Source organism: Opisthorchis viverrini (assembly GCF_000715545.1).
Source record: "Opisthorchis viverrini unplaced genomic scaffold opera_v5_155, whole genome shotgun sequence".
Taxonomy (NCBI): Eukaryota; Metazoa; Platyhelminthes; class Trematoda; order Opisthorchiida; family Opisthorchiidae; genus Opisthorchis; species Opisthorchis viverrini.
Window position 1 is genome coordinate 622,323 of NW_008751811.1, and position 25,360 is coordinate 647,682.

Genomic DNA, 25,360 nt, shown 5'->3' on the forward strand with positions numbered 1-25,360 from the left:
GCTGCCGTTCGGTCCATCTCTTCTGTGCACAGCTCTCTGACTCGGCGAAACATCGATGAGACATCACTAGTGTACAAAGACTTTGGGTGTGCTTGTGAATAGTTTAAGACAGTTCCTGCATTTGTTGGTTTCTGGTAGATCGTAGTTTTTTTTACTTTCCAACCACTCTTATGTGTTATACAGTCCAGCAAGAGTAATGTGTCCGAGGTGGACCCTATCTCCATGCTAAACTTGATGTGTAGATTTAAACTATTGAGGTAGCCGTGAAGGCTGTTCACGTTTTCTCGTTTGATTACAACGAAGGTATCGTCAACATAACGCCAAAAATTTTCGGTGGACAATGATATCCGGCCAAGGCCATTTGTTGGAAGTCATCTATATAAATATCAAGTAAAACTGGGGATAGTGGAAATCCAGTTGCAAGACCTTGTTCTTATGAGTAAACAATTGTGTCAGAAACAAACTAATCGAGGTTCAAACACACTCGAATGTCCTCAACTATTTCATCCACTGAGAGCTCTGTCCTTTCCTCAGGTGTTGTGTATGCCAGTAACCTCCAGATCATCTGCCCAGACTACGTCAAAACTCACGAGGACTTCGCCCATCTACAAGGGAAGCCCTGCGACCTCATTGGTAAAGTCGTATGAAGTCCTACTGAGTGGTTTTAGTATACCAGCTAAGAATAGGGCTAGCTCATGTGGTGGCGAGCCTCATCGGGACATCTGCCTTGTGGATTTTTGGCAATCCGTAGAGTCGTGGTTGAATCGCACTTTTGGGTACAACCGATACCACTTACCTTGCCCTTAATGGTTTATTATGGGTCTCAAATAGCTACCACCTTTAACCTCGCTCTTTTTCACTAGTTTAGTAACACTGCTATCAGTAATTTGTCGATAGGGTTCGTCGACGATGTTTTGCCTGTTCTTTTGAAGATAGCGATTCTTGTTCATTACTACTATGGCTTACCCTTATCGGCCTTCGTAATGACAATACTATCTACCGGTCTCAGGGTGTTAAACGCTCTCCACTCGCATGGTGCAATTTTTGGGCAATGGCAACAAGCATCGTATTCCGCAATGACTGCAGGAAAGCAACCATCATCCTTGCAGAGGGTAGAAATGGTTGTTAGGCATTGCTTTCAACACAGGGGCGTCGTAATCATCCATGTGAGGATGAAATTTCGTTGTCGGATGAAGGTGGACTTTTGTTTCTTTATTTTTTTTAAATATTTATTTCTGAAACAATGCATGTACAAGTTGTCGAGAAGGACGGCAGCTTTGCGAAGACACCCATGTGGGGTCGGGATTCGGAGCGTCAAAACGGTAAAACACGACCCCACACATCCGGTTATCCTAGTCGCCATTTTGATCGATCAAAATTTAGCCCACTTTTATTCAATTCATGCCCTTTCATTGGGCACCATGACCGAAGACAGAGAGAAGCCATCAGATTGATGAACATGTATTCGCTGAGCAAGAGGGGCGACGTTGTACTTTAGAATTTGCAGTCCAAAGAGGAGGAATTCATGAACCCCTGAAGGGGTGGAAACTAAGAGGTCCTCAAGGTATCAGCTCATCTAACATCTTCGATTTTCTATCGAAATCTGTCAGCTCTGCCTTCTTTTACTCAACTATTAATTCTTATTATTTTGACAACGAACGACCGATTACCATCATTATTCAAAAGACATACATCCTCATGAGGTTGATCATCTGACGCACCTGAGTGGGCTCCGACCACAGTTTTGTTGCAGCTGCCTAAGTCCTTCTGTTACTATGGTCTACATACAGTGTTCAAGGGTACGGGTGGGGCACAAGGGCTTGAGCAATTAAACTGGAAAACTTGGTCAGCATACAACAGTTGTTTTGACAGTTACCTGGAGTGGACGGATGAAATATGCCTTGCTAAGGCAAAATCTTTCAGGAGGACGAAAATTTCGGGTGCGGAAATCCTACTAGCACCACAGGATTCCAAGTGAAAGGGATGGAAGGTTGCACAATCTTTGTCTTGCGCTCCGATTAATTTTTATGTAGAATGAATTTAGTGACCGTTCAAACCCTTCAAACCAGTGTACTATTGTCACACTCTGTGTCAGAGTCATCTTGCTGATTACTTCTAGGTGGTTGCGGGCAACCAATTGTATCGCTGCGTGCGGATACCTTCGCTAGTTCAGACGTGATGATACAAACACATCCAGCTTGCACTGACGGAGAAGTAGTAACACGCCCTTCCTGAAAGCTATCCGGAGTTCAAACCCGAAGTGCGCCAGGGATATGCACCACTGATGAGTTCCAGTAGGAGGGAAATCTGAGTACAGCGCTTCCCACTTATGCTGTAGGCTTATCAGAATACTGGCACTAGGATAGAAGGATTATTTAAAGGAGAGTGACGTGAATCTGGATGTATCTTTCAAAAAAACGTTTGGTGGTTTTTGAGTGGAGTGGACAATTTGGTTTTGACCTCTCCAAACTGTGATTCCTGATAACCGCAAACCATTCAGGGTTGACTTTTTTTAAAACACTAAGGGTATTTAGCGGTCACTGTGCGTACGATATAGCGTAGAGAAAGCTTATAAGCCGCGGATCTGGGCGAGCCACTAATCAGCCGTTCCATTCTGTATTTGATGCATAGTCATAGTTCCCACTCCGTAATTGCATAAGTTTCTCTGGGCCAGGCACTCTTGCTGAATTTTGTGAAAGGTTTCCGGTTTGTGAGAACGGTGATACGTTAAGTCTCCCTGGAAATTGCTGAGTATGTCCCGGAAATACACGAATTTCCTTCTTTTTTCACAGTTAATACATCCACCTTACATAGCGCTAAGCACTACACATGCTTCAGGAAAAAGCTGGTTTTTTAAATGAATTTCCAGGAATGTTGACCAAAACAGTGATTGCTTTGAAGAAAAACTTCACCCCAAATCTCTAGTTTCTCCTGTTAATATACTGATACGTCTCTCACTAATTCTATCAAGGGTATGTAAAATGATCGAGAAATAAAGTGGCAAACAAATTGGCAAATAATAACGCTTTCATTAGTTTATCATGTCCGGAATTCGAACCCCGTCTGCTTCATTCGGGGGTGAGAATTCAGCAGTCATCTGTGCTTCACCTAATCTGTAGTCATTCCACTTCGAAAATAGCATACCTTTCATCAGAATGACAATCTGTACAGTTGATCATGATTTATTATTCACCTTTTTAGCGGCAGTGGGAATAAATTTTCCATGGGTTAGCTAATTAGCTGGTCCCCGCAATCTCGTGGTTTCCTAAGGATATGCACACATTTCTCAGTCCTGGAAGTAAAGGGTTTGCGGGCATACGTAGGTTAAACGAATATATGAAGTAAAATGGATGTTGTTACGACGGACGTGTGATCAAGCATCGATCGATCACGAGCATCGGCATTAATAGGAAGACATCTCGAAATTCCAGTCGATAAAAATGAGGCACCACAATCTACAACTTTCTCGTTATCCATGCACATGAAGTGTGGCCCGCCGCAGTGGTAATTTTAATCCAACAGTGCGTTGCATAATACGCTTGGTGAAAGGGGTCGCGTAAATAACTCGGTCTCAGTTGCCCCTCACAAATGGTATCTGAGTGTCTGACCAAAACTTTGACCATCAACAGGTGAGATGAAGTTTTGGGCATGAAATGTGATACGGATGATTGTACGCATGAAGAACATGCAGTAGAATGGAGATTATCTTCGGGTATACGAAGGTGAACTAATTGATAGACACGCGTTCTTCTGGACGTCAGAGTATGACCCCGAAGAACAAGCAGAGTTTCTAGACGGAGCTGTCACGGACCGTGCACTTTGGATTCAAGACTTACCTCTAAGTCAGGCAAATATTGGACTCATAAAATAAACAGTTATGAAAAAATGAACTATATGTGCATAAATGAATAAACACCAAGATCAACAAACAAAAATAATCAAACCAACCGTGTAAAGACTAGCGCCTTCTTCACTCTCCAGGTGCTTGTTCTAAGATGGAAGGGCATCCTGTTCTTTATGCTAGGATGCTAAAGAGGCAGCTCCGTTCTTGGAAACTCAACTTTTATGTGACGGTTAGCACGATAGTACAGACGAAATAGCCGTAACGAAACAGAGTAAGCTTGTAGATCAGTCCGATTGGGAAAGCAGAATTCAGATCTAATGCATCTTTTGCCAGCCAGATCCATATCAAAGAGTACTGCTGATAGGTCGAAATGAACCCAAAAGGTGAATGTCACGTCGAGTGGCAAAACCGAAATCCAGCTCATCTCCGGAGTGATCAGCTAGGATTAGCGTCGAGCTGAACAGTTTGACTGCAAACGTTTCGTCATCAACTGAGATGACATCATCAGTGTTAACTTAATACTGCTAACGTACTACGCATTGGTGATATCATCTCGACTGCTGACGAAACGTTTACAACAAAACTGCTCAGCTCGGTGAACAGAAGAACGGTGGTTTACACAACTTGAATTATTAACATTCTCCTTCACGTCTCCTTCAGGTCAGCTTCATCGAAATAATAGTATCGACCACTAAAACCCGTTGAGTGACTACTAGTTATCGAGGCTATATATGTATGCACTAAGTGCGGTTACTTTTCAGAGTAATACGAATTTTAGCGATCCCGATCTAACAAACCTTGCTTTGAAGTGCTACTGACGAATCAGGTGTATTGTACAAGCTACAGATGCTGAGAAAGCTAATCGAATTTCACCTTATTTATACCACTTATCGGTGATGTTCATTTCAAATTTCATTGGGACGTTGTTCAAGCTGTACTGATGAGAAATACCAGTGGACTCGCTCGGCGATGGTGTGACGTCCAGCAACCGGAGTTGGCACAGTAGAACTGTTTGACGGAGCATATTTACGGGAAAAATTCCAACTATCCCTAACTAGGTCATTTGCCCCAAAATGTATATGAGGCTTCTCCTGGCGGAATGTGATGCTCTTTAATAACATATTACTTCACGGGCTAGCCAAAATGCGTGGTTTGGTCGTATCAGAATCCAAAGCGCACAAATCGATGCCTTTGGCAGCCTTAGCAGCCTCAACCAACATCCGACGTGAGACAATTCAGTTGCACCTGTTTGACCGTAGCATTTAATAGTGTAACGTTCGAAATGGTGTGCTACTTTTTCACAAGGTACTAATCAGGTTAATCAGGACAAAGAAGACGGGAAAATAGGTGAGTTCACTTTTATCAGCATCTTCCTGAAGCATTCTGAGTGAGGCCAGGAAATCTCTCATCTCGGTTTACACATCCTAATCACACGATCAAATCAAAATGCTGGACTGGATTTGAAACTATGAACAAGCTATTTTGCGAGTTCCACTCAGTTCCTCTCTGAGATTACCTCGCCTGGGTGAAAACGAACACTTCATATTGTTCTGGTATAGGAGAATTGGATTTGGACGTACCTAACGCCTTGAATTCGGAAAGGAGGCTCCCAAAAAACGGTGTAGATCATCGTTTTGGTGAACGATGTACCTGCATCAAACAAGTGCAGAGTAAATGCAAATGACAAATAAAGGGTTTTAATGGGTGAATAGTACTGAAAGGACTTATGCACCAAGACAGGTTGGTATGTATTGTCTCCCTCATATTTGTCATATTGTCCTACTCTTGAGTACGTTAACCATCGGTACGCATACGCTAAAAACTGATGGTGAGAACAATTCACCGAGAATAACGGAATGCCTACTAGGATGAAGAACCTTGGTGACTTAGAGTGGTGAAACATTTTTTAAATGGAATCAACTGTTTCCTGAAGTATTTGCGAAACCCACTAGAATAGCCCCACAAATGTTGGATATTTTACCACGATATTTCGGTAATTGGATACGAAGATCAAAATCTGCAGTTCCCCACCTTAGCGAGACAATCTTAAGGATACTGTGTGTTTGAATGTGTTCTCACCAACCGGGAGCGTTGCACGAAAGTCAACAGAGTCTTCACCTAGAGCAGCTCATGTGAGTAGCTAGTAGGAATCTTGGTTACACATCTAATACGGGATACGACAGTCGATCGATGCATTATACACATCCGTAACCAGCGCTGTTCTTCTTTCCACGTCACGGGCATTAAGATGACATCTAAATACCCTTAATATGTGCGAGTAGGCCAATAGTACTTGGCTTCAGAAAAGATCAACCATAAAGCTTTTACTTTACGAAGTGTCTTCTTGGAAAGATGCATTGTGCACATTGAGTGCTGAACTTCAACCGATCTGCTCACAGTCAGGCATATTTGTCTCTGCCGAGAATCTGTCAGCTCTGTGTGTAGTGTATGTACTTTCAAACGATGTCCAAAAAGAAGTCGTGGTCCGGAACCTGGTGGAAAAGCGAACTCCATATTCAGCGCAGCGAAATGACCCTAAGAGTAAAGTATTTTCTGGCCCATCCCCCAGTAGGTCGATTCAATCATGAAAGATGGTGTAAGAGAATGAGAAAATACAATGGGGATGTCCGCAATCAGTCGGTTGATGATTAAAAGAAAGCAAAGATTCGATGGGGGTGCCGCTAGACCTGCTGAGCTGAAGACATCAGAGCTATATGGTTTGTGAAAACAGCCGTCCAAAAGGTCTAAATTACTCAGTTTCTAGCTTTATTGTACAATCGATGTAGGTGACAAATCCCCATGTAAAGACCACCTAAATTTGCTGGGGAATCGATTTTCTACCCAACATGTTGTATAAGTTACCACTAACAGGTCAGGTGATCAATTTTCGTTTAATTTCACTCCAAGCACCAATTACGTGCATATTTTATGAGACAGATAGCATTACCATTAGCATCCCTTATGCTTCAATGATATGATGGATCTCTGCACTACTTCTGAAGTACATCATGATCGAAAAACCTGATGTTCTATAGCCTATCTTCAGACGCTGAAGGCTTTCTTGACAATGAGGTGATACATATTCCCTTCAAAGTAACTACACATCCAAATGCCTACCTACAATATCGTTTTCACATGTTTTTCATCGACTACGGTAGCGGAAACTATGCACGTGCAACCATAGCTGCGCCGGATTCGTTTGAGAGGAGATTCTAACAGTGGGTTGAATACGACGCTCGAACTGGAACACTGACGAACCGAGAAGCGACACTGAAAATTGGGTCTTCTAAAGCAATACTTTTAGGAACAGATGCAGCGGTTGTGAAATAGCTATTTGACAGCCAGCGCGACATGCCTATAGACAGCCTGCGAAATTTACCGGTTATGGCCGTCCAGGCACCAGTATTAAGAGCGGTCAGTCTTCGTTGCCACTCGGCGACGGTGGCTGTCTCTCAGAGAAAAACTAGCTGTTACTGAGTAGCTGTGGTGGCGTTGATGAACAGATTCACTGACTTCCGTGCTACGCTGTTTGGGACTGCTCACGGTGAGTTTTGAAAGAGAAATATGAATTTGTGGACCAAATGAGTCAGTTGCCTGTTGTGGTAACAACCGTTCGTTCGGGCTGTTTCGTGATTATGTCTCGGCACACTAGGTGTTGAATCTAAAGTGTCGTCATGATAATGCGCCCATTCATTTGCTTACTCCGCCCATGTACTTTTGGTAACTACCTGTTTTGTTCATCCCTACCGGCCATCCACTTCGCTGCCTCGCCCGACACTGGTATGTTGTGGTCCTTGTGCCACTGTGCGCAACTGACCTACTCACCCATGCGTGTTCGTGTCTAGTCTGTTGAGCCCACGCTAACTTGTTGTCGTCATTTCTGTGTGATCGAACCGCCAATCAGAATCACGGGACCGGCCACAAAAGGGACGAATACAAAACGCATTGCCGAGCCAACGCGCGTCTCGCCGCTGTCTGGTGTGTGGACCTTGACATTGTGCCGGTTAGTGACAGATTTACGCACCGGCTGACGATGAGAACAAGGATAAATGAGGTTTGCTGTGTAATTCTGTCCACTTTTGTGTAAATAGCACCGTAAATTTTCGAGCCCAGTTATTCCTTTTGATAAACGAGATGGTCAAACTCAAAGTTCCGTGCGGGGAAACTCAATAGTAGATGCGACGTCTGTGCATAAGAGTCTGAACAATCCGACAACTCCGAATAGGAACTAGATTTCTGTCTCACCAGGAAGCAAGGTAGAGTTCACGAATGAGAAACAGTCCAGGCTATCGCAACTTGGTTTGAAGCCAGCAAAACGTGAGTCTTGAACATCAATGAGATGAAAGAACTCCACGGAACTCCGGTCACCTCGGCTGAACGGTAATAAATGCCGATCTGTTAACGATATGAGTACTTGTCTTTTATACTTTTTCGGTTAACTTCCTAGTTTCAATTAAACAAGCTGAGGCGTGTGTATGCAGGTTCACCATATCGTCCACCTGGATCCAACTAAGATTTTTCGAGCACTTTCTGGCATAACAGCTCTCGAAAGAAGTTCTTCCTGTAGCAGGGTTACGTTCGATCCAACGATCGCCGGGAGAAACCAAAACAATCACGTGACAGGCACCTAGAGTGACACTGTCGTAAATGTGACCGAATAGTAATTGGAGCATCATGGACAGAACCACATGAAAGTAAGCAAGGAAAGTACCTCGTTCGTCGGGAAATCTGATCCTACCATACAGAAGAGATCACCAGTTCCAGCGTACCCAAGGACGGCACCTTGTGAGGGGGAAATTGCGAATCCTCTTGCAAGCGACTGATGACCTCGCTTGAAAGTCTAGATAAGTCTCAATAGCCCTACGTGGTGAGTGGTTCCAGCTTATCTTCAAAGGTTCAATCAACAGGAAAAGCGGACAACCATCTACTCTTTTATATTCGTCCAACCATCTGGGTGTTGCAATAATTCTGGTCACCTAGAAACTTGGCAGCCTGAATAATGGATTATACACTGAGAGGTAAAGACCAGATTGGGATCCAGTGTCTTTCTAGCTTATCACAGGACCTTAACTAGCAGAATACTCACCAATCCGATCAGACGACTACCATTCTAGGAGGGCGGTTGTCGTGGGAGGTCGAAGTCCCTTAGCTCATTTAGTTAGCAGTAAGTAACATGTGGTCACTTGAACCGCTGTTCTGAGTTACCGTTCCGGCCCCTATTTTGTTGCTTTCGATATATGACCTAGCTAACCTTCTTAACGGTGACTGATGTGAATCGACAGGAACGTCATCTGCGGAGTCAACTCACCTACTTACTGTTACTTTTCCCATATGGCTTAATTTCACTGTCATGGCTTACCAAATCTGTAGGTGGGGGCAGCAGTAAATGCCACGAATGACGATCGCGTTCAGGTTGGTCTATCCGTCGTTTTACTAAGATGGGTCAAACGATTTAACATATTCACGCTGATTGATTGCTATTAGTAATATATGTTTCAGCACATTCTCTACTAGTGAATCAAGAGTCAATTTCCAAAGATGCTTCTGTCCAGCCGGAATCTTTAGGAGAATAGCGTAGTTGCAGATTTTGACAAAAACTCCCCTGACAAAAACTCCGCTGAACCGAAACTGGATGGGACTTCAGGTGACCAGGTTCGAAAAAATCCTCCAGCTGTAGCACCCTTTCGGTGCCTAACTGCCATGCCACCAGAAGATGGTACGAGGGATGGGATACTGCTAGGTTGCCCAAGCCTAGACGGGAGGCAGAGGTGGTCTATCCGTCGTTTTACTAAGATGGGTCAAACGATTTAACATATTCACGCTGATTGATTGCTATTAGTAATATATGTTTCAGCACATTCTCTACTAGTGAATCAAGAGTCAATTTCCAAAGATGCTTCTGTCCAGCCGGAATCTTTAGGAGAATAGCGTAGTTGCAGATTTTGACAAAAACTCCCCTGACAAAAACTCCGCTGAACCGAAACTGGATGGGACTTCAGGTGACCAGGTTCGAAAAAACCCTCCAGCTGTAGCACCCTTTCGGTGCCTAACTGCCATGCCACCAGAAGATGGTACGAGGGATGGGATACTGCTAGGTTGCCCAAGCCTAGACGGGAAGCAGAGGTCGGACCATGGACCTTCCGGTCAGTAAATTCGCGTTCTTACCACTGAGCCGTATTGAGATCAAGTTTGGATTGGTAAATTGAACTAATTGAGGATGGTAGATTTGCAATCAGAGTCAGCGGGCAGCCGATTGTAATTCACTTTTTTGATTCTACGCAAATTTTCACGCGTACCCCCCTCTACTTTGTGTCCGGGGTTCCACGTGCACAAGGACGACCCTTCGTTAAAACACGTGCGATGTGTCACTGCAAGGATGAATACAAACCTCATGGTTGCAGACCAGCCACTGTGGTTGATAAATTTATTTACTTAGGCGGTTGAATGAGTCCCGATAGAGTGGTGAGCACGGCCCATGAACCTGGCAGCTGCCACCAGACGTTAAAAAACTTCCAGAATTTGATCTCTGGTATCCTCAACAATGCTAAGGTACGTTGAGCAGCTTCACGGCACCTAATCGACAAGCTGACGACACTCGATAGGTTAGTGATTGATCGAGTGCTTCGAATACTAACATACAGACTTGCCCTAGGAACTTTTTTGACGCAACCATATGCGTGGAGGCGAGCACAGGAAGATCAGATGAAGATTCATAGAGACCTGATTCAGGAAACCCCTCACTTTGGTATCTGCTGCTTTCCATGGTGCGCAGCCGAGACGGGATGCCATCGCTCAACAACAGTAGCAGAAACGGCGGTGCATGCACCCGAGCTCCTGCCGTGAGCACGTAGCTACACCTCCCTACATCACGGCCATAAGAAACAGCCGGCGTACCATCACCTTACACTCACTAATCGATTACCAATGCAAATATTCCAGCAGTCGTCTCAAATGTGCAGCTATACCTACATTTTCAACATCGTCAGTGGGTGGAATTGTGGCTGCTGAAGCAAATATACAACTTGTAAATATTTCCAAGCTGGCTCTGATGAAGTTCGTCCGACAAGATGAACTGAACAAAGACGGGTGAGTTTTTCCAGAAACGACCTACTGTCTGACCATAGTGACTAAGAGAAAAGATGAACGATTGCAATGCTGAAATGATCTTTAAATGAGGATTGGTGGTGACAACAAACAAAGGGGACATGAATTACGAAAAAGCAATAACAAAAGTCAGTATCACTTTGTGTCTAGCGAAAGAGTGACAAATAAACATGAACCGGTGATACAATGACCGAATGGCATAAACAAAGCAAGGATGGATGCCGATACTCAAGCAAACATATTATACTGACTAACATCTATCTTGAACCCCTCTTATCACACAGTTACTATTTGAAGTGTTGGGAAAAAGGCGCTTTAAGCTGGATGAAGTCAAATAAATATATAATGAAGATGGTGTCGGTGGGGCTGAAGCCATGAATACACAGACATGGAAAATATGAGGCTATCGAGAAAAGGGAAATCTTGATTGTGGAATAAACAAGAGTGATAAATATAAACAGTAAAATACACACTAATCAGAATACCTATTTTCACGAGCACAGTCATCGCCTATCTCGTGCACAACGGACCAACAAATGCAGTGTAACCACCGACTGGCGGATAGACGGTAGATAACTCACAAACTGATTTGTACACTTCAAGCAAGTGGAAGAAACCATAAAGGCAGGTGAATCATTTTCGTCCAGTAATTGAAAGATTTCTGTGATTTAGTTATAAAATATCCGATACCGCGACCAAATAAAATAAGAATATCAAGCCTTGTCCGAGAAACATAGTAAGCTGGCAGAGAAGCGATGTAAGGCCACGTGTACACACACAAATACACACAAGCGCACGCGTACCACCAAGTGATCAATACCTCGTGACCTGGTTTTCGACAGTACACAGGCTGTGAAAATATAGATGACCAAAGTCACGCACACAAGGAAGAAAATGAAAGATCACGCACGAACTGGGATAAAAAAGGGGGTAAGGTACAGCCGGTGTTCAAGAAATTAGAAACACATCATGGAAGGGCAGTGTACAGTAGTACGGGCTGGGTACACGGACGGAGTATAGAACAATGAATGAAGTCAATTGAACTCGCGATATAAATGTGGAACGACTAGGGGTTAGGCGTTATGAAAATACATGCTGATGTACCGTTGGCAGTGGTGAATCCTGCGGGCAGGGTCAGCTGTGTGCCTTGGAACGAATTGGAAATATCAATGGTCGAATTATTCGCAACCTGACTGCTGCCATTGCTGTTTGAGTTTCGGCTGGAAGCCATTAATGCAGATGCCGCTGGTGCGGTGAACATGGTCTGGGGAAAAAATGCAGTGCCACCTGATGCACCCGTTCGGTTGGCTCCAAGTGCGTCTGGGGAGCAAGCAATCGCCGTAATATAGGGTGAAAGTTGGGCTGTGGAGTAGGTTTGTCCAGCGGACTGTTGTGTGGGGAAAAATGATGCTCGGAGAGTATAACAAGCAGGGGAGACTGCGGATGGTAGGGAGGTTAAGCTGGAATTAACCATGGAGCTACAGTCGGAACTAGAAGATGATGGTTGTTGAGGCACTGCCGAAAGGATCGCGAAATTAGACAGTGAATTGGTCATGATCGGCTGCTGGTTCTGTTGTGGCTGCTGTTGTTGAGGCGGTGATGTGGAACTACTGACCACCTCGGACGAGGTGACTGGAACTGTTGTGTCCGTAGCCACGTTAGGAGAAACTGTAAACAGTTGACCCTGTGCGAGGTTCGTTGCAAAAGCAGCAGAGTTCAAATTAGTCGAAAATTCGGAGGTATTCAGCTGTCCGAAAATAGGGCCAGAAGTCAGGGGCATGGAAGGAATAGCAGCTAATATAAATTGCGAATGCGACTGAAGGAGAGTGGGGGTGTTGGGAAACGCATGAAGGGTCAAATGGCCAGGTTGCGTCTCGCAGGCGGTCAGAAGAACACGCTGCTCAGGGAATTGATTAGCAGGTCCGGTGTTATCACAGATTATGTGTATATCACTTGGGTTTGGGAAAGAAGATTGGGTGGTGGTCTGGTGAAGCTGCGTCGCTTCAGCCTGTACAGTCCCAGCATCGACGGACCGTACCAAGGAAGAAGTCGTTGTGGGTGAACTACGTTTAATTGGTCCACTGAGTAGCTTGGTTGTAGATGTTGTCGATGTCACAAGCTTTTTTTCCTGGACATGCGCCTTGTCCATATGTTCAACCATTCTGTGTCCGGTTTTCTGGTGGACCTTCATATGACGCTTGCGCTCATCAGATCGTGCGAACCGACGACCACATATATCGCACACAAATGGCCGTTCGCCAGTGTGGGTCCTCGTATGCGTGGTCAGGTGATCCGAACGGGAAAATTCACGTTGACAGAGGGTACATTTGAAGGGTTTGGCACCAGTATGAATGCGCTGATGTCTAGTAAGTTCATCAGACCGCGAAAAAGACTTATTACACATAGGACATTTGTGTGGCTTTCCGGGTACGACATCAAGTACGCTTGAGGTCACTCCGAATTGGCCACAATCCAATTCAGATTTGTAGCCCACTACGTGTAATACCCCATCATTTTTGTTATCATTACATCCCCGAGAACGACTTGGTGCCTTACGGCGACGCGCACCCGTCCCGGACCGAACAGACGCGGTTCGTTTGGATAACAATATTGATTCCCCTTCTTCATTCATAGTGGTATCTGGTGTACAAGTCATTGACAGGTGTGATGTTGAAGAATCAGTGGCCAACTTAACAATACTTTCTTCGTTTGGTGAATTGGTTGAAGTCTCCGACAAACACATCTGTTGTTCAGCTTGTGTAGATGTAGCGGGAACTGCAGGAGAAAGAAAGGCGTCAAAACCATTGGCAAGGATGGCTGAAGATGCCGGAGATAAGAATGAGAATGTTCCAGTATTTGTGGGAGTGGAGCACAGACTCGACAACAAGTTCGATCCCGACGAGGTCAACAGAGGAAGCATAGCACTGTTAGGTGTGGTAGGTGTCAGAATAGTTCCAGTTCCATCTGTGGGAAGTAAGGTGGCCAACGTCAAGCCGTTACTCAGTACGAGTGGCGCAGGAATCAGTGGAGGATGGGGACGAGCGGAAAAAGCCAACCCATTGATTCCCGGTGAATTGGCAGAGGTAATCGGAGCACTGGACGTTGTGTTGCCCGTACCAACACTCACCACATTTTCACTAACGCTATTCGGAACAGTAACTGGTACAGGAGTACCGAGTCCTGGTTGTGCCTGAACGGATGATATTACCGTTTCCGAACCGGTTACTATGGGACTGATATGAAGCAGTTGACTGGGATCGGCCATATCAAATCTAGGGCTCTGTAACAAGGATGCGTCATCTGCTTCTAAGAGTTCCCTTGTTGGATTTGGCGGTGGTATAGATAAGGGATCGGTTTTGGTGGTTGGACCAAACTTGACGGGCGAAGCTACCATAGGCTCCAGTTTGATCGATATCGTGGTAGAACTGTCAGGTGAACGGTGTTCCAAAATTGGTACAGGAGCATGGGCGGTCGCTGAATGGATGGTGGAGCTGACAGGAACACTCGAGGATGGCGGGTGGAGGACAACCGGATCTGTAGCCTGTAGGGTCGTTTCGTTGAGACCGTCACCCAGTTGGTCCATCAGCAAAACAGCTGTGTCTATCGCATCCAAGGGTTTTGTGAATTCTATAAAAGAACAAGCATAAGAACGCATCAAGAAGCGTAATTATTGCCATGATTATCTTGACAAATTATCCTGGACATGAAAGAAAAATTGGTGCGGAGCTCAAACACGGATGCCAAAAAAATGGCGTGTAACTAAGGGAATGGACAAGGATCAACCGAATTTAAACGAGAGAAACAACTCCAACTTCGATATTTAACTTCCTACACATACGATTCTTTGCCAGACGGGAACCCTCTAGAACGCCATCCATTGTGAAATCCTGTTCATAGACAAATAAGGACAGACACCCAAAAACACCACTCCAGTCCCACAGAACGAACTTGAAAAACGGGTTTTCAGTTATAAACTTGCTCTACAATACACTGCCTGCACTTCATCTTCTCGGCTGTATACTGCAAAGCAACATAAAATGTACAAACAAAAAATAGAACATTGAAAGCACCAAAAAAGTGCCAATGATATAACCAGTTTTTTCTGTGCACAAAGACCTGGTTCCCATTTTCTGACAGCAATGACGTAGAACGCAGCCATCTAATCGACACAATACCCAGTTTAAAGCAATGGCAGGTGTAGTATCTCTTCTCTTTGCCTGATGCTACCGGGTTGCAATCAGAAGACAAGAAGGCAAATACAGCATTCTATTTACATCATTTACTTGTGACCATACTTGTTAGTCGATCTGTTCTCAATCAACCGGTGTGCCTCCTGCACGTCAGCACCAGTATCCCAGCGGTTGTTTCCATTGTCACGGTTGCTCGTAGATGGCCGTCTGTGTTCTTGGGTACTGAGTGCGCATTTTGCCTTCGCCATCAGGTGGGCATGAAGTGTATATGTACTTTTTTGACCTTGCTCCGGCACACGATAAGTACGTGATTCGTTTCTGACAGCAATGACGTAGAACGCAGCCATCTAATCGACACAATACCCAGTTTAAAGCAATGGCAGGTGTAGTATCTCTTCTCTTTGCCTGATGCTACCGGGTTGCAATCAGAAGACAAGAAGGCAAATACAGCATTCTATTTACATCATTTACTTGTGACCATACTTGTTAGTCGATCTGTTCTCAATCAACCGGTGTGCCTCCTGCACGTCAGCACCAGTATCCCAGCGGTTGTTTCCATTGTCACGGTTGCTCGTAGATGGCCGTCTGTGTTCTTGGGTACTGAGTGCGCATTTTGCCTTCGCCATCAGGTGGGCATGAAGTGTATATGTACTTTTTTGACCTTGCTCCGGCACACGATAAGTTTGCACGTGATTCGGACGCGAGGGCGCATTCGTACGTCACTGCTTTAACACATGATTGTTCCGCTGCGCAGCACGCTGACGCGCGGCCGAATCAGCAGGGTTACCGATGAAGTCGATATCTATCGTGAAATCACCTCCGATTTCGACTTCGAATTGACTCATGAGCTAATGCACTCGAATCGGGATGTGCCCAAGTCGAATTACCTCCTCGATTCCCCCAAAACAAAGTAGCCGACCACCCAACATCAAAATGAGATTCGAGACGGCATCTTGAGGTAGTGGAACTTTAGCTGCAGATACCGGGATTTCCGATTGAGGGGTAGATAACTAAAGGTCTACCAAACCCGACACCTATGTGACCGACATGAAGTCAGTTTGCCTGTTACGGACAGAGTTTACACTGCAGTGGCGCGATCCATCTGCTTTGTGCATCACAGGCGTGGGCCCTACGCGCAGATGACATGCAAAAGATGTCAGTATTGGACCACCGAAGCATTGGTTGGGTCTAGTGAGAATATCGAATTAGTAATGCCGACGCACGCCAGATGGTCTTAGGAAGAAGGAACTCTCCCGCGATAGATGAATTACTCACGCTTCATAGTCTGCGCTGGCTGGGCCATGTACACCGTATGCCAGAAGACCGTCTGCCTTACAGGACTCATTTTGCCCAGCTCTCTGCTGAATGGAAATGACCGAGAAGTGGATTGTGTAGTATCTAGAAAAGAAGCACGAAAACACTGACCAGCGGACTGAGTCGGGTCGAAAACTGCCGCCTCCGTGGATGGGGACCCCGGGGCTCAATTCACTAATGCCTAAGGACACTGATAGAAATGGCCCGATCGCGCAGTCAACGGAGCTCGTGTATCAAAGATATCACCTTCACTGCGTAGCTACCCGATTTCCAAACTAACTAACTGAACATGCCTTCGCCTCCAAGGCTTGGTTATACGTCCCACACTCTCGTTTTCCGGTGATCGAAGCTGTAGCAGCTGGAACCAATTTGCCTATGGTACAGGGTTTTTAGCTGAGAAACTGAATTGAATTAGTATCCTTTTGAGTGAAAATTCCTTTCTGCAATTTAAGTTTGGCGTCGATCGTATCATCTGTGCAGACTTTTTACCGCTCTATCATATAACGTTCCTACGAAATCCTTTTTGTAGTGCATTCGCACTAACCTGAGGAAACGGATTTACTTGATCTGTTCACTTGTTTCCAGTGAACTGGCCTATGAAGTATTCCATCATCTTGGTGAAACAGTTGGATATCCAAAGGGGCGATTCTGTCATTCAACTGGGGTTACACTTTTGATCTGATATTTGTGTGAGTGGTGTTCAGTGCCCAGAACAGCTCCATTGTTTTTATGCACTGACTCTGTGACTAATGAGCTGTCACCGACATCTTCAGTGGAATTTAGTCCGTCCAGTTATATCTTTCATCTGCGATTGTGTGCTGGCCATGAATATATCTACGGGGACAGGACTAAGTGATGATACTTTCAACTTTCTTGAAAGCTGAAACTGCAAAACAACGGTACACAGGTCAGTTGAATTGTAGCTATCCCAGAATTGCTGTTGGTGTGAACATAATCACATCTAATTCCATGGTTACATTTAGGGATGTGATGCCCAAATTGGTGGTACTGGACATTCAAATGCGTTACAGGAGTCCCTAGTCCAGACCAAGCCAAACCACCAAACGAAGGAACTCAGAAACTGGATGATGTCATACGTGGAAGCTCGTACTGATTGTCTCAAGCGATCTGACAGCGACAGGCGATTAACACAACCGGGAACTAGCTAGCAAAACTGCTTTGGTTTTCAAAGGTAACAACCAGCTGGGCACGGCACAGACAGCGCTACCTAGGAACTTAACGGATTTTCGCGTGTAAAGATTACAGTAGGTTACTGCACAAAAAAGTTCAATGGCGACTGAGGTCAAATGTGAACGTAGTTGGTTGGAGGTTTTGCAGGCCATTGTAATTGTTGAACGGTGAATGGTATTGGAACAATATTAGATTGAATATGTGGAAAAAAGGGAAATGCAATGGAGTTCGCTGTGGAAATCTTCACACAAAAAAATTTCTTCCGAAATGGGCGTAGTGGTTGGTGTACTGTGAAAGTATACGCAAGTGTGTGTGGTATCCATAAAATGAGATCGAAATTCCAGAAACAAGGTAGGTCACTAAGTTAGTACGACGTCATGATTGAAAATGAAACTAAACTGAGAACAGGACTCAACAACATCGCTATTTACGGTGACAGAACTAAGTAATCACTGAGCCAGTGTAGTAGTTTCATAAACGTCAGCTGGAACGTTTATTTCGTTGCTCTCCGATGCATTGGAATTATATTTGGATTGCCTATCTCGAACAGCTCTTTACGCATAGGTCGGAGAGCTACGCCCTACTTCTAACAGGTCAGTGAATGACCTCCAACTAAGTTCGGGGAAGATCCAATTCCGCGGATCCGGGGCGACCTCGGTGGGGCCTATGTACTGTAAGTTAAGGGAGGTTGAAAACCTGCACCAATCTAACAAGGCTTGGTCTTCGGAAACGGAGGCTGCGATATCAACTGAAATTTCAAAGCTTCACACATTTTAGCCACTCACATACACTATCCGTTTACCTAGCAAGGTCATTGTGGGTGATGATTTCAACTTCCTCAAAATTAAAGTACAGTCGGTGATGTACGAGGTCTTAGGATTTCAAGTGTCGTCACTATAAATAGTGTTTGAGGTGCAACACATTTCTTAACGGGATTCAAAATATCTAGGGAAACATATTTGTCTGCTATTCTACATACACAGACAGAAGCCTTCTAAATGAAAGCTAACTTACAGAGGTGATCTGCTGCCTCCGCTCTCATTGTGCTTCATAAGCTTATCGGGTACAACAGATTCCAAGAACTTAGACGAGACAGAACTGAGCTTCGTTCAATTGGGCCGATATCTAAGAAATAAAATGGAACATTCACTTGTGTCGCTCTGTCACACGGTCTTAATTTGTCACTTAATACGAGTCTCCACATTTGTTCAACTCAGTGTCCAAGTATGAAACAAAGTTGATGGAAATTCGAGGACTATGTCTACCTGGTGAGCCAGAAAAGACTGAAGTCGGTAGTGGAGTTTCAAGGAATTTTCATTTACCTCATCGTATCAAACAAGTCCCCTGGACTTCTCACAACACTGCCTGCAGTCAAACCTTTGAACGAGTCACCGGAAACCAAAGAACTTTGCATCCAGGTGCAGACACAGACAACTGCCAAATAATCTGAGAACCGAGATTTGCACCAACTCCCAGATGTCGGCTTACCCTACGATGAAGGCGAAAAACCATACCATTTATTTGATAAGGCACGTCAAACTCAGGCTGAATAGTGGTCGGGGTGGCATGCACATTCAGCTGCCAGATTAGCCGTGCTCCAAGGCGGTCTAGGGGACAGAGAATATAGGTCATACAAGGATAACAGTGTGGATGTCTGAATTTCCATCAGTTGGCCGCTATGTTTGGACAGAGTTACCTTGAATTGAGAGGAAATGTGACAAATAGGAAGCGAAATAGAGTGGCTGAACAACTTTTTTCTAGTACGAACGCTAATGAATGCCAAGGGTCGGAGAAACCAATCCCAGTTGATACACACGCATAATACATTTTGCTCAGCCATCTATAATAGCGAAAAGCACACTTCCCGCTTTTCATTCACCATGAATTTACGCTGTCCACTAAACACGTGACCGGGTCGATACACATGTAAACCAAGTAGGTACCGGGCTGTCTAACCACAAGCTTACAAACAGGTAAGATAGGTTACGGACCGACATGTGAAACACGGAGTGAGAATTGATTTGCGTATACGATGGGGATGGATTAGCCTATAGCCCAGAAAAGGTTGCTTGATTATACCGACCTAAAGGGAGCGATAAAGAACAGCAAGCAACCGGTACAAATGAGAACATTCGTAAAAACGTGAAGACGAACGCTGACGTCCCAGGGAAGTGCACCTAGCAAATATACGATTCTTTCGGTTGACTCGCATACGAAGCAAGGCTCAAAATGCTTGTATAGTAAAAAAAATACTGGCTTTGACACGAGACAGTGTCACAGAAATACTGTCTAACCAACACGTTCTCTAAGCGTCCTGAATTTAGCCCGGAGTCAATGACCATGATTTCGAACCAATGGCCTCTGATTACGACGCATCTGGACTGGTTCTCACTTTTCAACCGCAGATACGATCGAACCGCCTGGGAGTTGTCGAACGGGGATTTTGTAAGAACGTTATATGATAGAGCGGTAAAAAGTCTGCACAGATGATACGATCGACGCCAAACTTAAATTGCAGAAAGGAATTTTCACTCAAAAGGATACTAATTCAATTCAGTTTCTCAGCTAAAAACCCTGTACCATAGGCAAATTGGTTCCAGCTGCTACAGCTTCGATCACCGGAAAACGAGAGTGTGGGACGTATAACCAAGCCTTGGAGGCGAAGGCATGTTCAGTTAGTTAGTTTGGAAATCGGGTAGCTACGCAGTGAAGGTGATATCTTTGATACACGAGCTCCGTTGACTGCGCGATCGGGCCATTTCTATCAGTGTCCTTAGGCATTAGTGAATTGAGCCCCGGGGTCCCCATCCACGGAGGCGGCAGTTTTCGACCCGACTCAGTCCGCTGGTCAGTGTTTTCGTGCTTCTTTTCTAGATACTACACAATCCACTTCTCGGTCATTTCCATTCAGCAGAGAGCTGGGCAAAATGAGTCCTGTAAGGCAGACGGTCTTCTGGCATACGGTGTACATGGCCCAGCCAGCGCAGACTATGAAGCGTGAGTAATTCATCTATCGCGGGAGAGTTCCTTCTTCCTAAGACCATCTGGCGTGCGTCGGCATTACTAATTCGATATTCTCACTAGACCCAACCAATGCTTCGGTGGTCCAATACTGACATCTTTTGCATGTCATCTGCGCGTAGGGCCCACGCCTGTGATGCACAAAGCAGATGGATCGCGCCACTGCAGTGTAAACTCTGTCCGTAACAGGCAAACTGACGTCATGTCGACGCCATAGGTGTCGGAGGTTCGTAAAAGCTGCCCGGTTGTCTTCGAGGAATAATCACATCTGAAGTCGGTTCATTGGGATTTATACAGCTGCCCAGCTGAAGAAATTTATCCACAACGTCAATTGGCTCGCCCGCAGACATGTGTAGATTTGATCCCAACTAGTTCTGTAGCAGCACTTTACACTTTGCTGGTGTAAAGCACACGCCAAACCATGCGGCAGACATATTTAACTTATATAAAATCGTCACATTTAGGAAAAATCTCAACCAAGAAGAGCAATACCGTTCGCATACTCACTGTCTGTGAGGGAACGTTCAGGGAGCATTTCGACTCCCGAGGTTTCAGAGGCAGGCAAAGAAATTTCAAGCAGCAGATCAGTAACAAAGTTAAAGAAAAGTTAGGGAGCGCAACCTCATCACATATCACTGGACGTGGTGAACTCAGACGAAAGCTTCCCGTATACTCGTAGGCGCCCAGAGGAGTTCGCATACAGTGCCTTCATCAGGAATGGAAATTTGAAAGGGATACCTGTGATCGCGAGACACTGCCAAAGCTGCTGACGATCAACAGATTCAAAAACAACTTCAAATCCAGGAAAACGACCAACGTGGGACGTCTGAAGTAGTGACGCTGTTCAAGAATTTGTCTCAAGGTAAATATATGGTCGATATATCCTCGACCAAGGCGAAACCCAGCTTGATTCTCACGAATCTGTCTCTCCCGATAATCCATAAACATGACGTTTTTGCTCCTATTTAAAAAACTGGAATGACGGCCGAGGAAATTCATTCGGCTGGTACTCTTTACGTTCCAAATCTTCTGCAGTATGGTTGTCAGACTGTTCCCCAAGACCTTGGCACCCTTGATGAAGAGCGTGGGGTGTAGACTATCCGGGCCAGGTGCCTTGTCGCGCTTCAGGTTGAAATTTGTCCGGAGGCCAGCCGTCCCTAATGACCGAACATCACATCATTTGGATGGATGTGCCACGTGCAGACTACGGCCCAAACGGCATAGTCAAAATAGCAGCCAATCGGGATCGAACATCTTTAGCTCGATATTTCTCACGGAGGTTCCAGCACGACCTTGTGGAACATTCTGTGACTACCCTATAAATACAGCTGTATAATTTTCCTTTGTTTCCACAAAGGGATGTCTGAAACTACCGTGCCTTTTGGCATACTATAGCAAGTAGAGCAGGAATCCAAGGAACCGATACAAAGTTGCAAGACCACTCAACAAATCACAACAAAATCTCACATTGGACTTCTGTTGTTGATGGCGGGCTGGTGTCCATGTTTCATTCAGCGGTTGTGCTAAAGGAGACCGGCTGAACTGTTCTCTAAAGTGCTCAGAAGACGGTGTTTCCAGGAAAGGAACCAAATTGCTCGCACCCAGAAGTAATTTGTGCACGGCAGGATGTTCCCCAAACAATGTGCTTCCGAGAGGAGTCACTGTCTATCCAGGCATATATTACCTTAGTTTGCGTTTGTAAAAGTTGAGTAAACCGTGTTGGGTTGAATTGATCACGGGGTAGAAAACGGACGTGATCTTTCATGTAAGTTTTTCCCCGGGTGTGATACGCACCAGTCAAAGCTGTTGAGTACGCATGCGGTAGCACCGTAAATTTGCAAGCGGTATAATTTCACCTAGTTATAGCTTGTGATGTGCACGAATCCCATTTACGTATATCCATTCGCCCATATATATTCATTGCCATGCTTCACTTTCGGAACATGCGCTGCACATCTTGTCGAATAGTCTAGCAAAAAGAGTATCGCGAGGCAAATGTTAAACTGGCATACCTAGCACACGGCCGAGACAGCGTGGATGGTTCAGCAAAATGAACCCACCGATCGGACAAGCAGTTTGTTTGTGGTCAAAAACTATTCGTCGCACCTAAGAAGTGTCAATTCGGTGTTGGGAATATGTAGGTGCGATTCTCCAAAAGGAACGATGGTCAAAGACAAGCCATCTTTTCTGTTCTTCAGGGCACAGCGGCCAAGGTTCGCAACCGAAAAGCAGCACTTGACGTACTGCCGCGTTATAAACCCCGCCTTTCACCGACAGGTGTCACGTCGACTTCAGAGGCACCCCATGTTGACGGCAGAACGAACTTTAGCGGTTCCAGCGATCAAATTGTCGGGAATGCTGCCACCTGACGTGATATACCTACACAGAGAGGTAAATCTGTCCACCAATCCTGGTTGCTCTGATGCCGTGTCCGGATTCGATGGTCCACTTGCCCAATTTTGTACTGGCCTTTGCACTTTGATGGTGCAAAGCACTTGAAAAAACGCATGTGATATCATTTAGATAATTTATTATACTTTGGATCTGAATGGAAGCTGAACTAAGTACTGTCATACTGTCCGCATATTCCAAGAGGAAAAGAAAGCTCAGCTGTAGAATCATTTCGGTGCCTAACTTCCAGGAAGCACGAGGGCTGGGATACTGCCGGGTTGTCCAGGCCTAGACAGAGGTTAGGTTAGGTTAGAAGTTAGGTTTGAACCATGGACCCTTTGGTCAGTAAATTCGCAATCTAACCACTGAGCCATCTCGCCTGCTTTGTTGTACAGCTCAGAGAATTGGCCACTTCGGGCAGCATAACTGGGGAGTCTTCAGGTCTTCGATAACCTCCGTGTCAGAACCATAGCTCATGTAGGCTACTGTCGGCGGATCCGCGAGAAGGCAATTAGAAAACGAAAACTCCCATCGAATAATATGTCTAGCACCAGAACGTGCGGCTACTAGGCCATAAACTGAGCGGGCCGAAACGTTGTTCGCCCAGGGGAGTGCTGTTCTCCACGGCCAATTCAGAGCGGACCAAGCAGAGAGGTGGTCAGCCTTCGATCAATCAAGCAGGCATGAGAGGGACTGAAAGGTTTGGGTAATGTCGGTGCGACCCGCCTTCCAGGATGGGGTCCGCGTGATGCCCGTGCGCATGGTTGGAAACTATGTAAGGCAATGCTGCCGAAGAGTGCCAAAGTCGTTACTGTCAGTATCCATCCAGATTGTCTGAGTGAGTGTCTGGAGGCGTAAGCACCGCGGAATGATTGTGTTAGGCTGACACTAAGTTATTTCCTAACAAATTTTATTCATTTTACAAAAGATATCAAATAAATCATGTTTGTACGTCAGCGAGGCATCGGTGGTAGGCACGGACATTGCTCTGTCGATGATGATGAAGACAAATCCTGCTTTAAGGTTCGACAGGACAACTATTTCCCGCGCCCATGTTACAGATAAGCTGGGAGTATTTCTGGCCGCTGCCACCAACATTTCTTGGGCTTTTCTTAGACACTATTCCTCTCTTGAGAATAAGGATGTTATCGCTCTCCTTCTCTCCCTCAGGAGCGTGGATCGCTGTAACAAGGTGCCTATGTTTGTGCTGGAAGTTTACGCTTGCGATAAATATGGAGGGCACAGTTGTATGGAACGTTCATCGTAGCCAGTTCTGGGAGCATACAGACCAAATCTGTCGCCGCGTCGCCTTTAATTTAGGTTGATCCTTTCCATCTGGGGACTAAAATTGCCAACTAGAGCGATGTGGCGGTCTGTTTACCTCTAATGTTGGTTCAGCTATACTGGGAGACTTCGCAACAGCTTGGTCATTGGATAGAGGTTTGATGAATCCATCTAGACTGTCTACAAGATTGTCTTTGGTCCCGAAGCCTTCAAATTATCTGCTCATATTTTTTTATCAGAGTACTTAGGAGTACGGGAAATCTCAGGTAACAATTTCCTCCTGTACGACAGAAAATGTACATACGTTTGATGCGCTGTGTGCTTTGTCTGGAATGTGAGAGCCTGTGACCAACATTTCCGACTGCTTCGTTGTTGATATCGGTACACCCTCTACAATTTGGGTCTTATCAGATTTTCCGGCGACAACTAAGCCAGGGAAGTTAGAGATGCGGTAACATACAAAACTCATGTCTGTTTCTGACGCTGCCAGAAAAGTAACGTACCCGCCGCGCGTTTTGAAGTAACCCGACGTTTATCCCCGATGACGCCAGAAATCTTCAAACGCCGTTCAGGTTTCAAGTACGGCCCACCCTAGAGTGGGGCTAACGTGAAGCTTTTCCGCTTACGAAAGAGGAAACAGACAAGCTGGAGAACTCCAACGGTGAGACTATAACTCTATACTGGGGCACCGTGAACAGAATTACGACCAGCGTCCACAAAGGCAGAACATATATCCTAAGGGGTGACTTAGCAGAGGAATCCCATAACCTTTTCATCATAAACCGTAGAATATTCACACGTGGACATGAAACTGTTTGAGACAAAGCCTTTAGTTCAACTTTACGTTAGTAACCTGAGTGATTAATGAGTGGAACATCCTACCGGTGCAGTGGAAGAAGCTACTTCAGAGACAAGCCTGGCGAGAATGTTGGAGTCCCAGCTTAGGTTCAAACAGGGAAAGTAGTGTCGTAGCAGTTGTTCTTCAGATATTTCGGTCGCATATGCTGGGACTCTAAAGTCG

General features: G+C 45.2%; 2 protein-coding genes across 2 annotated transcripts in view; both read right to left on the reverse strand.

Moving 5' to 3' along the window:
* Positions 1 to 955: 955 nt before the first annotated feature.
* Positions 956 to 6,358, reverse strand: T265_07013 (hypothetical protein; the record flags this gene model as incomplete). Its single annotated transcript, XM_009172434.1, has 2 exons — positions 956 to 1,102; positions 6,173 to 6,358. 2 exons carry the CDS (start codon positions 6,356 to 6,358, stop codon positions 956 to 958), a joined length of 333 nt encoding a protein of 110 aa, XP_009170698.1.
* Positions 6,359 to 10,998: 4,640 nt separating this feature from the next.
* The window catches only part of T265_07014 (hypothetical protein), a gene marked incomplete at both ends in the record, with an annotated part of 31,613 nt that continues 17,251 nt past the window's right edge, over positions 10,999 to 25,360 (reverse strand). Inside the window, one exon of the mRNA XM_009172435.1 lies at positions 10,999 to 14,575. Within this exon, the coding sequence (XP_009170699.1) occupies positions 12,015 to 14,575 (2,561 nt within the window). The remainder of the gene's footprint in view (positions 14,576 to 25,360) is intronic.